This window comes from Ptychodera flava, chromosome 4 (genome assembly GCF_041260155.1).
Source record: "Ptychodera flava strain L36383 chromosome 4, AS_Pfla_20210202, whole genome shotgun sequence".
NCBI lineage: Eukaryota > Metazoa > Hemichordata > Enteropneusta > Ptychoderidae > Ptychodera > Ptychodera flava.
This window is the reverse complement of record NC_091931.1, coordinates 38,385,826-38,401,036: the sequence shown is the minus strand read 5'-3', so window position 1 is coordinate 38,401,036 and position 15,211 is coordinate 38,385,826. Positions and strand designations below refer to the sequence as shown.

The following is a 15,211-nucleotide window of genomic DNA, read 5'->3' as shown; positions in this document are numbered from 1 at the left end:
TCGATGAATGTTAATTTGAAAAAATTGAAGCTCGCCTATGAACAACAATGCAAAAAACGCATTAGAGTTAGCATGCACATCGAAACTGAATGACTAAAATCTTAGCTTAACCTACAGTAAGGAAACTTTGAACGGTTACCTTTCAAAATAAGAATTCAAATCAGGGGTCACAGTGCAAAATTTCGCCGGTACTAGAGAAACAAACTACCAAATCTTTGAATTGAGACTTGAAATTCAAAATGGCCGCCCTCCCGATATTTTCTCTTTGGGGAAAAATTACTTTTATAAAAATGAGCCAGTGAAATCTTCAATTACGCCATGAACTTCAAAATGAGCTCCCACAAGTGGTAGACCAAAACAGCATTGTAGAAGTTAGAGAATTCGGATATTTGTCCCCGAAAACGCACCTTGGGGACACAAATTTTGACTCACAAACTTTTACAATTTTTTTCTGATATACCACTTGTGGGGGTTCATTTTAAAGCTCTTGGTGTAAGAAAACTTTTCACCGGCTTAGTTTTTCGAAATTCGAAAATTGTATTATTTTCTCCATAGAGTTAACATAGCGATGGCGGCCATTTTGAATTTTAAATATCGGTAAATCTTTGGTAATTTCAGTGTTTCCCTAGTACCAAAATTTGCACGGTGACCCCCAATTGTTATTCTTCATTTTGAAAGAAAGGTTTAAAGATTCTTCAAGGAAAGTTTGAGCAAAAGTTTAAGTCTTTCACTTTCGAGGCGCGAACTACCTTAACTAACAAGTCTTGCAAATCTTGGCGCCGGAACATTTGTAAGTTTAGCACCCAGTCGTGACTAATGACGTGCGAGGGCTTTGAAATAAACATGGAATCGCATGGAATCGCTCATCCAAAATATAAACATACCTTTAGAGGTCATGAAGGTTTCGCGTATACTCTGTGATGAAGAACAGAGACTTTAAGGGTAGCTCGTTAGATCTTTTTAAGGTCTGAAAGAGAAGACGAGTTGACACTTCAGAATAAAATTTCTACCTTTGCAGAGCAAGTGAAAAGTGAACGTTGCGTGCGGAAGGAAGTATGCATGCGCCGGTGAGTCTGGAAAAAAGTATATAAAAGCCTGGAGCCTAAAAATGAACATGTATCGAGCCTGACAACGACGAGCCCTCAAATTTGATCACTCCCATACAGCATGACCCTGGACCATTTCTAATTACTAAACCGTATGTTCAATGCGGAAAGCACAAAACTGACATGGTTATTAAAAAGTTAGACATAACAATACCGTCTGGCGATACAAAACAAAGTTGACACACATTTTAAAGGTGTTTTATTTAGGATGAGAAACTAAATGTCAAAACATTCACGAGTGATTTGAAGACTTAAATCAATCCATAATTACTCATTGTAGACAATGTGCGATTCCAAGCGCATGTCACGTGTCGGTGCAGACGACACCGTTAAACAAACTGACGTGGTACAGACTGTAGGTGGAATGCCGTTTTATTGACCTCCCTGACACAGCAAAAACTGCATCCTGGTGCGACGTATCTGATAAAGCATTATATACACTAAGTTATTAAATTTGGGATGATGATACATTTTGAAATGGTTTGTAATCCGGAGTAGAAAATAGTTCGCAAGAGGCAAAAATAAGAGAAACAGCTTTACAACATAATCAGGATGCTGGCACGTTGCGGCCGTTCAAATTTTCACGCCTACAATTTTTCTTATCCTTTTTACCTATTAAAAACGTTCTAATTCACACAAAATGAAAACATTCCATGTTACATGTAACACTTTACACGTTTACTTTCAATTTGTTTTGAAGGGACGTTGTATAGACAAAATACAGAAAATTTAACGCTTTATGGTTGCCGAAGACTTCTTTGATGTGTAATTGCCGATAAATTTTAACCGGTCTATGCTAGTAGAGGTACAAAAAATTAACATTACATAAAACAATGCAATGTATTTGTAGTGTAGGGATCATCTCAGAGAATAAGACTGGAGGAGACCCGAATTAATGTGTTAATATATTGGAGGATTGGACGAGACCCGAATTAATGTGTTAATATATCTGTATAATGGTATCTAAATGAACCTTTGACTTTAAAATATTTATATATCAGGCCCGTTAGAACCTACCGGCCAAGCTTGACATGTCTTATCTTCGGTCTTTTTCAGTAGATTACAACTTGTCTCGATTACCCAAACTTCACTGCGGGACTTTATCCAGCCGCCCCGGTTGCCTGTCCACTTTCTACCGCTGGCTGCGCTGTGCCAACGAAAAGCGCGGTACAGCCAGCGGAAGAAAGTGGGCAGGGAACCAGGCTAGGCGTTGGGGAAGCCGGATGAGAGCTCCCCGCAGTGCAGAATGGGTAAACGAGATTAGATTTTCAATCAACGCAAACCCTTGTCAAAACCGGATTTGATGCGATTCCTCCGAGCGTTTTCTCAAAATTGACATGCAACGCCTTAAACATTTCGATATTCCAACAGTTTTAATATTTTACTTAACGCCAATTTCGATTTTGAAAGTGATTAATGTTTTCATGTTCAACGTCAAGTGAGTCAATGGGCAGTGATCTATTTTATTGCTATGATCAACAAGTGTAAGAAACAACCAACTACAGATAATCCAAAAGTAGGGACAGTCGCAAAGTGACGTAATAATGGAAAACTATATGTATATTGTTTTGGTTTCCCGTTATTCCTTGGAGGAACAGACGATTCCCCCATTCTTGCGATAACCAGTGTAAATATTCAATATTTCATAAACTAATTTTCAAGTTGTTATCGCTGTCCATTATCCAACATCTGTAATTCAGATCACAACGGACATTAACATTTTATTCCTCTAGATCAACTTCCAGCGCATTAGCGTCAACGCCTCAAGTTTCCATGGTTACTTGTACTCATCAAAGCAGTCCAAATGATCTTTGTAATGCATCATTACCTACATGTTGTAATTTTACAGATAAAACTTACAACAAAAATCACTGTATACAATCCTGTAACATATAACCTACGCAGTGCTTAAAGAAGACGGGAAATAAAGCAATTTTGTTTATTTTCAATGTTTCAGTCTCTAGTCATTTTTCAAAATATACATGCATGATTGGATGTGGTATTTCAGTAGGTATTTAATAACATTTTACTCTATTGATATAGCGTGCGGGGAATTCAATGACATCCGACAGGAAGGTCATTCAAAAATGCCGACGTCACCAGTTCGTGCTCAATTCACGTTGTTTCGATCTGACACGTTTACAGTTACAGTTAGGCGATAGTTTCAAGGTAGTGCAGGACGGGTATTCCCCGTTAGCCTGCTCTCGTTTCCTGCTTTTGTTTCATCTTGTTTCGTTTAGGGTCACATGCATGTACACCACACACGATGCAAGGTATTGTTGTCGCTCCTGCGAACTTATAGGCTACGAAAAGGCGACGGGCAAGTTCCTCATCAAATCGCCCGATTGACACTCCACTTCGACGAAACAAGGAACTGAGAGACGGAGTACGTCGCAGTGAGTATTCTAATAGATTGTGTTCTGGGTTCATTCACCTCCGACACTGACATCGGATTCCCATGGATCTGATGGCATTCTAAAGAAAGCACATCGCGTACCGTGAACTTCACTGTACTTTATTCATAGGCGATAATGGTCATTATAAATTGCTCTGTTATAGAAAGTGAAGTGAAAGTTGGCAACCTATCAATAAATCAGTCGCATATCCCTCCGGCTTCTGTATCTCCCTTACAATAGCCCGGGGGGATGCTTCCGTGAGTCAGCGAACACTCGCCCCTTAGTGCAATTCTTTGTTAACCCGCGATTGTCATGCTTGGCCTAAATGGTGTTTGTTGTCGGGGAGGGGAAGTTTCATAAATCAGATTTATAAGAAGTAGTGAGCATAAATACGTGAATGACAATGTGAAATTTAAGGGATCACTTACTCAAGATCCGCAAGATTCATTTTTTGACCGCGACGTCACGTGCCATCTCGTAATCACGTGGCACCACGTGCTGTATGCATCTGATGCATGACACAGCGCAGGTGCGCATGGTGTACAAGTCAAGGAAATTTTACCCAAAGTTGCTGGCATGATGACGTAAATGACGATGTTGAATTTAGGGAGTCAAGTCACAAGATTTGTCTGATGCATCTTCGAATTGCATTCGATTGGTGAAGGCGCATACGGCACAGAGGCAAGGATATTTTACCCAAATATTTAAGTGTAGCTGAAAGCTGCTCGTCTCGTTTGCTATGGTGTTGGCCCCTGCAGATTCGGAAAATCGGTTTCTCATTAACAATTTATGTTGTGCTTTTATCTAGACACAACAACAAAGTTTGGGATACCTTACCAGTCATTTAAATGTGATGTCTGTTGCCACACTTTAGTCTAAAAGTCATGTGCGCCATCCCTTGAAAACAGTCTTTCTCATATTTATAATTTCTGATGCCCCTGTAACTCTTTAGACTCGTTTCTTGTCCACTTCCCGTCGATCTAGTCATTCCTACCCCTGGGTAGTCATTTCAAAAGTAATCCAGTTCACAGACCCCACCTCTGGTTCATCCACCGGGCCTGACGCTATTGTGACCTATGATGATCCCTAATAGCAAGGATGCCCTTGCTTGGACATTAACCCACTTATTAGTAGTGAGAGAGCATTCAATTATAATGGCCCGGGTGTGCCGGCGTGTTCTTCTCGTGCATGTCAAAAAAGGCAAATCATCTTAACCACTGAAAGCTACGGAGGCTTAATGAGGCCACAGGTGTAATTTTTAATTTCATACCTGTAATTTTTTTATTCATACCGGTGCTGGTCCACGCATTACCAGTAATACCTACAGGTATGAAAAAAAATTTATTTCATGCCTGTAATTTTTTTCATACCTGTAATTTTTATTTCATGCCTGTAATATTTTTTTCATACCTGCAATTTTTATTTCATGCCTGTAATTTTTATTTCATGCCTGTAATTTTTTTTTCATCCATGTAATTTTTATTTCATGACTGTAATTTTTTTTTAGTTTTGTGATCTTTAAACATACTTGTACAGTTTGCTGTCAGCCTGGATCAAAAGCCTACCTTCACCTCAAATATGGTATTGCCGAACCCAACAAATATCCTTGTTTACATGTGCTACTACTCAGTTGCCTCAAAATCGACGTTTATTTCACTACACGCTGAAAACACTTGTTTTCCGCACCGTGCTATATAGTGGATAGCTGTCACAAGATCTATACCTTGATCTGTCGTCATCACCCCTTTTTCAGCAACTTTTGCACCATTGTAAACATGAAGTGAGTGGATTCCGAGTGTGTTCGGGTAGTGCATGTAGATAGAGATACTTCTTGGATTCAAGAATGCTAAATTTTTGGCGAAAGGTCAGCTTTTGAGCCAGGATGAACGCGGCAATCAGTACTCGTGAGTTCAAAGGTCACAAAACAAAACAAAAATTACAGGTATGAAATAAAAATTATTGGCATGAAATAAAAATTACAGGTATACAAAAAAATTACAGGTATGAAAAAAAAATTACAGGCATGAAAAAAAAATTACAGGCATGAAATAAAAACTACAGGTATGAAAAAAATTACAGGCATGAAATAAAAATTACAGGCATGAAATAAAAGTTACAGGTATAAAAAAAATTACAGGCTTGAAATAAAAAAATTACAGGTATGAAATAAAAAATTACACCTGATGTGGCCTCATTAAGCCTCCGTAGTAAGCGCCCCCCTTTGAAGATAATAAATAATGGTAACAGGCCTCCTCCCTCAAGTACGCATTACTTTACTATTTTCAAATATCGTTGTTTGTGCTATATACAGTTATGTTCATATATGAGCTGTATTTCGCTAGGCACCAGTGTGTGTTTCTGTTTAAAAAATAAATTAAAGTCTAAAATTTAATCCACTTGTCATGATAGCAACGGCCACTATTGGTACATATTTGTGCACTTTATGTTGACGATAAGAGCAGCGGGAACAGACGTCGTTTGTCTTCCAGATCTGGTGACTAAATGGGGTCAACAAGTTCAAACGTTCTTGTGTCCATTCATTACCGTATCTCCGTCACGGTACATGTCTGCATGGGACATACAATGTTGTCGACTTTGCCAGCTGGCTACAGCTGAAACCAATTAGTGTGAGCAGTTTTATTGCAGTTCACTGCAGTGGCTTCGCGCTCTAATTCTGAAAAGGGTTGTATCTTTTCGTTGAAATGGATAAAATGCACATCTGATTTGATAGAACATAATCCTATCTTGTTCCGCGTTCATCCGGAACAGAAATACCACATAATTCGTTACGTTTGCGTAAAAGAACGGTACATGTAGCTGTTGAAAGAGGAGTGTGAACTGTGAATTGACACGCTTTGGTACATTTTACAAGTGGTATTGCCACAAACTGATGACATCAAAACGCCGTACACAATACACAGTGCCGTAATTACAAGGCATCTGTGTTTTGTGTACGGCGATTTGACGTCATCAGTTTGCCATACCACTTGTAAAATGGTGCCAAAGCGTGTTTCACCCTTCAAAGGTGCCGAGTACTATTTTTTCCGATCGACAATATATTTAAAATGTCCTATTACCTTGAAAAGTGAATTCTTCGTCAGTTGAATTTGACTAATTTCTAATTTCGGTATGTGTAATACTAGTATCTTGTGTTGACTTGTACAACATCCGGGATCTGCAAGAGTGTGTGTACGTTAAGCGAACGCATTACGTTGACGTCAGCGATTTTCTCGTTTTACATAAGAACTTTCGTTTTATCGGGGGATTTGAAGCGTATGAAGAATCGCGATTTTTTTCCAGTACATTTGTACAATAGTGAAATAGAATATTTTTGAAAATTAAGTGACTCTCCTCCACTTTGCTGTGTGTCAAATACACAACCCCTTTTCAACTTTCAGATGAACCCCCTGAATTTTGCCTGCCCATCCCCCGGCCGTGAGCCTAATAACTGACAGCTACCTCACGGGATCCCGATCAATTATGCGTGTTTGTAAAACGTGACACCCCCCTTTGTGATTAAGAAGCTGACACTGCGATCACTTTTGGTCACTTAGATTTTAACCATGGTGCAGAACCGAGCCTTTCGACTGTTGCTCGTCAATAGGGGTTTACTCATAACGTTTGTAACGCCACTCGTGTTCGCGCCCATACCAATAGTATACCAGACGTCTGTAAGTATAAAACTACCATATTTTCAGAATTTATTTTTATTTTGATTAATTTCCTTCATTCCCTACACTCTATTATACCACAGATTGGTTGTTGAAATCGCTGTACTTTCCTTTCCGTAAGATGGTCCCTCGTTTCATAATTGGCCATAGCCCAGGGCCTAAGCCCAGTCTCACTTGGACACCTTATTCGCAGCGCAACAAACACACATGCCGGTTCAATGGTAATTTCCTTGGTTTATCGAAAGTGTTCTCTTCATATATAAATTAATTTCACCTATTGAACTTTGGGGGTGAATTTAAGATGCTCAAAACCTTTTTCAAGGGTAAATCCTCCAAACTCAGAAAGCTAGGTTTTTTATAGTCATGAATAAAAAACTCAGGGATCGCCATGCGAAAGTTTTGATGATATAAACAAATTACCTGAAATCTTCGCCGGAATATTATTAATATAAAGTGAACGTCATTAGCTGTGTTAGTTCTACAGGAAACATTAAATATTCAATTCCATTAAGAAGGGGGAATAAATTTAAAACTTCACTTTCTTGACAAGTGTCAAACGAGTCTACACAAGTTGTACACAGATTAAGGTGTTCATGATTTAATGTCTGCACAAAGATCTGTTTCCTACTCAAGGGTAGTCAACTTACAAATTTTGACAAAAATGTAACCATGAGATGTTTTACATTACTTATGTCATTCCAAGGTATTTATAACGAAATCAAAGTTTGCAAAGAGTAAAGTGAAACCTGTTTGCATCCGCCTTCCCGCTGCGATTGTAAACCTTCCCGCTGCCAATAATTAATTTCCGCTCTTCCCATTCTCCTGCAGGAAAGCGACCAGCTGCTCCCCCCTCTGTAGGAAAAGACTCCCTCTCTGCCCTTTCCCACTAATATTTTTACCACCTCAATCGGCAACCTAAAACCAACCTAATCCCGTTCTTTGTACACTCGTGAGTTTACCGAAAGTTGCATTTGCGCAAGAAAAAAATTCCCTTCGCGCTGATGCTAAAAAAGTTGCCGATAAAGTTACAAAATTAACAGGCATATAAGCAACTCGTTCTGTCGAGTCATCACAGGATGCAACCGTAGATCGTCTACCTTTGTCAGTTTGATCAAGAATTGGACACTATAGCACAGACAAATAGTGTGTGTTTCTATTTGTCTGTGACTATAGGACACAATTATCCAATCCGTAACATGTTCGTATTCCCGCTCGCTTCCCAATCCTGATTGAGTAACACCTTCCCTCGGATAAGTCACAGTCACCTGTGGTCTATTCCGCTCTGCGTCTATGCGCCCCATAGACTTCTCAGGCATATATACACACGTCTATGGGACGCATAGACGCACAGGTGACTGTGGCTAAGTATTTGACATTCACAAACCCGCTCTTCAAGTGTAAGTGGCGTAAGCGGAATAATCCCTTTAACATCGAGTTTCGGCTACACCTACCAATTGAAGGTTCAAATCAGACAGACTCACAGGCTTAATAGCTGGCGCTATAACCTTCGATTACGGGTTACTCGTGGCCTTCACGTACACTGGAAATACGCTAATATCCATCAGGTTAAAAGGTCCAGACACGTGAAATGAATAACTGGTAATCCCCGTAGAAATATTGATGTTAACGTTGCTTTTCGCTGTAAGGCGCACCCAAGTATGAACTGAACTCTAAAAATAACATTCATGATAAGAGTGTCAACAATGGGATAATTCACCGAATATAAAGTAGCATTTATCGGGAAAAACTGTCTCAGTAATTCAATAATATCACGGTCCCTCTATAGAGGGACCGTGATATTATGCACCGTGAGTGTTATTCACCACATACATGTGATTTAATCTCACAATTTAAAAAAGAATCTTAAAATTGGATACCAGCGTGGGTTATTTGAAGGTGCGCATTACGCCGTTAAGCTTTTACATGCTCTCTGAAACCAGTCCGGTTTCACAACCAATGTTTTGATCTGCTTTCGACAATATCTTGTCCCCACAAAACCTTGAAGTTGGCAAATACAAGATCTATTTCGCCCACTTTAGAACATGAATTCCTGTGGTAAAGCTTAAACACCTGACAGTTATGCCTTATCCTCCTCCAAAGTTGCCGCCACAGAATCCTCACCGTAATGTTCCTAGAGCCTGATGCCTAGCAACCACAACCCAAACAATTTTGACGCAATCGTATCGTGTAATTAATCGACTCTATGCGTAACGGAAGTTGCCTTCTCTTCATGCCACACGGCGAAAGTGCTTTGCAGTCAGTGAAACCAAACTACGTTAATGGTAAAATGTAAGCGCGATTAGGATAGGACGATACTGAAGCGTACGATGTACGATATTTTGTGAACGGTCTTATTATCATACATCTTTTTGGTCGAAATATATTCTACAGGTGGATCCGTTTAGGCTCGTCTTTAAAATATATTTTAAAAAGTAGTTTTTGGTCGTTTTGGTTCCTTTCAGATCGGTTTTGCTCATTTTAGCTCGGTTTGGCTTCTTCCGACTCTCGGAGACACCCCATTCAAAGTTACAACTAGTGTCCCTATAGCCAGGTCGGTCCGTGACACCTAACAGAACACTGCGAGGTCAGAACATTCCCAAAACAGGATGGCGCAAATTACCAAAACATTATGTTTTATGAGGAGAAAATTAAAATATTGGTCGTAAAAACAGGCTGCGGCAGAAATCATATTACTGTAACTCACGTGCTATCAGTCAATAAAATAATGCAGAGAACGCGACATTATTGGTTGTTTCTGATTACATTATAGCTTGCCAGTGGTCATGTCGAACACATACAAGACATTAACCACAGCATTTACGATGGTTTTGTTCACGAGGGGTCAATCTGGTTTCTAAATATCCCTTAGCTTTTATCCTTGGCCAAGTTTCCTGGACTCATGCAAGGTCACCATGCTGTTCAGATTACAGGGAAGGGGGTTGTTGTTTCATCGTAACCTTGGTCAAATCAGTACGTGGATTGTCAGTATTCGTGACCGAGAGATTTCTTGTCTGAAACTATGAAATTTGATTTGATACCTTCAGATAACACATCGGATGGTTCCGCGGACAGAGTTCGTTAATTTGTCAATCAAACGTTTTCTCTTCCGTACAAAGTTTAGCGCTTGAAGGAAGAACTTGTCTTGGAGACAGTTTTTCGGATACTCGACTTTTCATGCTAGGTTTGTCTGCAACTTCTGGCTGTTCACTTTGAAGCCTTTGGAGTTAAAAAATCCGTCTTGTTGTTTGTACTGAAGATCGAAAATAATTAATTTTCCTCCATCGGGTATATTGAGCTGTAGTCATAAATCAGGTTCAATTTATTACTTTAATATTAAATTTATAACGTTGTAATAATGAATTAAATTACAGGGGTGTAAACATAGCAAAGAGGAATTTAACTTTAGGGCCTTTCATTAATTTATCAAGATCAGTACTCGGGTAAATGGGTAAGTAAATCCGTTGGCAAACAATCACTTGTGATTTTCGGCGGCTAGGGACGGTGAAGGGATTTTGTACTTAGCGCTGTGCCGGTTTAAACCTTTGATAAGCCTCTCCTGCTTGAAAGAACACACGTACTGTCGAACTTGAACATACATTAAATCAATTAAGGAGAGGAACTGAATGGCCTCTTTGTAAAAAAAGGCATTCCGCACTGGTAAAGATCAGCATGTACACAATGACGGTACTCACCCAGCGAATAAAGCAACAATCGAAATCGCAAGGTTAAATTCCCCAGCACATTGCATAAAGTTGGTTCGATACGGCTGCGTTCACAAATAACGGTGGGGATGGGGCTGGAGGAACGTGATTGAAATCTTTTTTTCAGATCTCCCTCAATACCCTCACAATTGAAGTTACCCACGTCTATGTGATCAAAATTTTTCAGAACCCTTCAAACTATCTAATAGCCAAACATTTATCAGGGATACACGCAAAGAAAAAATAAATATGTATTAGGCAGTTTTCATTGCAGCTATTCAACACTACCTGTTATTAGCAGTTTGTAAAGCCATATTCCTAAGGCAAGTTCGTTCATTGATTCATTTTTAAGCAGTGGTCTTTTGTGATTTATCAGTCAAAGCAGACTTGAGTTAATCCAACTATGGCCAGGTTAATGGTCAATGCTAAAGAGCACACAAATTAGGGTCATGAGCGAGTATGCAAATTGTGAATTCCTGGCTACATTAGATGCTACTTATAAAAGATTTACAACATTGACAATACTGGAAGGTTAATCTATTCTCATTGGTGTTCTAATCTCTGAAAATTTTGGTGCAATAATGGCAAATTTGGTTAAACTAAAATAATTCCATTTAGTCACACATTTTTTTTCATGTAAATTAGGTTCTTTACCGTACAAAGTTTTACTTTTGTGTTATTTTACGATGAGAATGTGAAAATTTAGAAAATCAAGCATGACCCCCATATTTTTATTCTAATATTTGGTTATTCTTATATGCCAGTATTCAAAATTCCCTGATAATTTTCAAGTTTCCTGGTCTTTCATGTGTTGCTTTCTGGCCTGATCTTGTGTACAAGTATGTTTCACTGTCATGAGCGTCACATGACCCGAACTCTTCTTCAGCTACTTCATAGTCGGAGCTATCTCTGTCACTGCCGGTATGCAGAAGCAGGACAGTAGCTGTATTGACTTTGATAATTTTGACAATAATTTTGTTCAGTTTTTACAACTGCAGTCTTGTTCTACCCCCTACAAGCATGTTGGACTGTCCAGTATTCAGCTCCAACATAGCCTGTCAATATTTACTGCGCATTTTTATCATTGACAAGTGACTTTTAGTCGGTCTCAAATTCAATTATCACCTAATACATATTTATGTTATAAGGCTTTGTTTTAGATCTTGTTTAATTATTACTAACATTAGAACAATTGGATGACATTAATATGTTATTAAATTTCCATTAAATTACCCAACAAACCTTTGAATCGTGAAAAAAGGAACCAAAAACTTTTCAGGTCCCCCTCTATAGGCAGAGCAAAACTTTCAAGTCCCTCCGCTACTATACTCAAAAGTTTTCAACCACCGCCCGCTGAATTCCTCCAGCCCCCTCACCGTGAACGTGACCGCTCTACCCTGCCGTAGAGCACGGAACCCCCGTGCGGAGGGAACGTCCATGGAGTTATTAATCGTGCGGCATCGCTTCCTAATACTTTCCAAGAATTTATCGGAGTGTGTGCTGCGACTCAATCTGCAGATGTAGAGTACGGCGACGTCTACTTACGCGTACGCGGTATTCTCTTGCGATCGCCTCTAATGGGCGACCGCTAGAGAATACTGCACAAGTACAGACGTCACCGTACTCTACATTTGATTTTAACCAGATTGGCTGCGACTGTAATGGTCTTGATTACCTCCATTACAATCGGGAGAACACCAAAACCTCTCATCGGAAAAAGTAAAAACTCTTACTCGGTTGTGTCGGGCTGCTAGGGGCACCGATTGTGTCTTGACACCGCACTGAAGCATTTGCCAAATATGAACCCTGCCGATAACTATTTCTCTGATTACATTACACAACCGTTACCTTAGCCGTTTTAAAAAAACAACCAATCAACCAATCAACCAACCAATCAACCAACCAACCAATCAACCAACCAACCAATCATCAACCAATCAACCAACCAACCAACCAAACAAACAAAAACACACACTTAAACTTTATTTATCAGAACATGCTCTCGGTTGCATTCTCGGGGATGAGCCGTAGCTGTCTTGCCCCGTGAATGTTAATGAGTGGAAGACATTGGTGATCAAGGTCAAGTTTATGAAGTTGTATCCAATGCATCCATCGGTATGTGAGTGTTGACCCACTTAAAGGACCAGTAGCTGTAACGTGGTGTTTTTTTCACTTTTTTTCGTTTTGCACGTAGATTGCAAATTCTCATTTTACTCAAAAGCATGTTGGAGCACCTACTATTTGGCTTACAAAGACAATGTCTTTACGTATAAACAACAACAATACAGTCTACACATGTGCAGGCTAAGTTAACGCTGACAAACTAAGTACTGTGTATCTCCACATGCATTGGTAATAAGATACTGGAGTCGACATTTAAAAACAAAAATGTCAATAAATCATTGAAAAGGTCTGAACGGTCCCGAAACAGGATGGCTCAACTTACGAAAACAGTCTGTTTGTTTTATGAGGAAATATTAAATTGCAGTAGTAAAAAAATAAATTCGAGTCAGTCTGTTGTCACATGTCCCCGCACAAATTTTCCAATTTGAAGCAAATGGCAGATGTGTTGGGAAGGATGATCCTATCCCAGAATCAACAGGTGCATTTTTAATATCCTATTTAAAGGTTCCATTCATGGAAGATTTACCTAATATTGTAGATCTACAATGCCAAGTGCGTCACTAACACTGGGTAATGGTAGCGGCGTGGGGAAGGAGAACCACTCAGTGAGTACCCATAAACACTTGCGGTTTTCCGTGATGCAGTGTACAAAAATACGCTTTTCCTCTTTGATTTTTTAACCACTTTACGATTTTGCGGACTGCAGACATCGATGCCTTAAGCAACTTTTCACTCCGAGTCCATAAAAACGACTTTAATTTTCTAACATTGAGGACGAGGCGTCACGGAATCCCATGCTATACTATAGATGTGTTGTACATTTTTTATCGTCGGTCAAGTTGAACTGGCTCCATCGGAAATTAAAGCTGTCTTAAATTTCAAGTTTTTTAACGTATTCCATTTTTGTTCCGATAGTAGGAAAAAATTTATTGTGTGCGCTGTATAATGTTACATTTGGCAGTTGATTTTAAATCCGGATATGGTATTGCTTGCTGTTGACGTTGTACTTTGATTACAAACATAGATGTACTGTTGGACTGAGAAGAAGAATTACAAAAATAATGAAAATATTATCAGAAGATACGGCTATTGTTAAATGAGGTCTTAGTCTGACAGTAGACTTAATAGTGTGAATTGAATTTGGACAAGAGTTCCTAAATGCAAAAGTAACTTGGTACTCTTAAATCATCAAACAACTTAAATCTTCACGTTTTGGTTCAATGTTATGCAGCTTGCTGTTTTGACAAATGCTGCAGTGTATGCAATTGTTTAGTCTGTGCACGTGACTCGTTCAAGTCTCTCTCCGAGATTTCGTCAGGTCTGTGTCTAAAACTCGCTAATACACTACTCATAGTACCTACTGGTATTAGGTTGATTTTAGCTTTTGAACTTGTCTCAGCCTGCTAAGAGCTGTGAACTTGTCTTGGCCTGCTAAGAGCTGTGAACTTGTCTTGGCCTGCTAAGAGCTGTGAATTTGTCTTGGCCTGCTAAGAGCTGTGAACTTGTCTTGGCCTGCTAAGGGCTGTGAACTTGTCTTGGCCTGCTAAGAGCTGTGAACTTGTCTTGGCCTGCTAAGAGCTGTGAACTTGTCTTGGCCTGCTAAGAGCTGTGAACTTGTCTTGGCCTGCTAAGAGCTACTTAGAATGTTCAAAGTCTTGACTGAACGACACGTTTGTTATACATAGACTTTATTTCTGGTTAGACAAGCTTGACAGATGCCATCGCCCAAGATGCTCTTCTCCCACTATCTAAATGTCTTGAGTTATTCGTTGGTCGTTCTGTCCTCGTGCCCCTGTCCTTTATATTCCTCTTTCCTTGTCAGTTGTATTCCTCCCTCGTATTAATTCTAAAGTTGGGTTTTAAATGTCATCTTTAAGGCGTGGCGTTGATCATATGATAAAATAATACATCCAATCATTAGCAGCAATACAGCTTGATCTTAGATTTAAATGTAACATTTATATAATATTTGAAAGTCACACGTTACTGCCCATCACGTGAAATTCTCATGTTCCTTCATTAAGTGTTTACTACCTTCATCATTCTCTCAGTGTAATTCAAATATTTTCTTCTTTTGTCCAGACTTGGTAAACATCCTCGTAAATCGTAACTAGCGTCTTCGTTATATCTTCACGGAGGATTCTCATGCCTAACCTTTATTGCAAGGCGTAGTTCTTAAACCAACACTTGTTCGTCATCATTGTCGGTTAATA

At 39.3% G+C, this 15,211-nt stretch overlaps 1 protein-coding gene across 5 annotated transcripts in view; it reads left to right on the top strand.

The window, feature by feature from the left end:
- The first annotated feature begins 2,264 nt into the window (after positions 1-2,264).
- Positions 2,265-15,211, top strand: part of LOC139131687 (Na(+)/dicarboxylate cotransporter 3-like) — a 31,983-nt gene continuing 19,036 nt past the window's right edge. The window contains exon 1 of one of the 5 annotated variants that reach the window (XM_070697862.1): positions 2,265-3,502. Coding sequence is in view for 3 of the 5 variants with exons in the window: in XM_070697858.1 (XP_070553959.1) it covers positions 7,066-7,173 (108 nt within the window). In the remaining 2 variants the exon portion in view is untranslated. Of the gene's footprint in view, positions 3,503-6,926; positions 7,174-15,211 lie in introns of those variants that run through there. The other 4 variants (XM_070697861.1, XM_070697858.1, XM_070697860.1 and 1 more) reach the window with 4 other exon arrangements.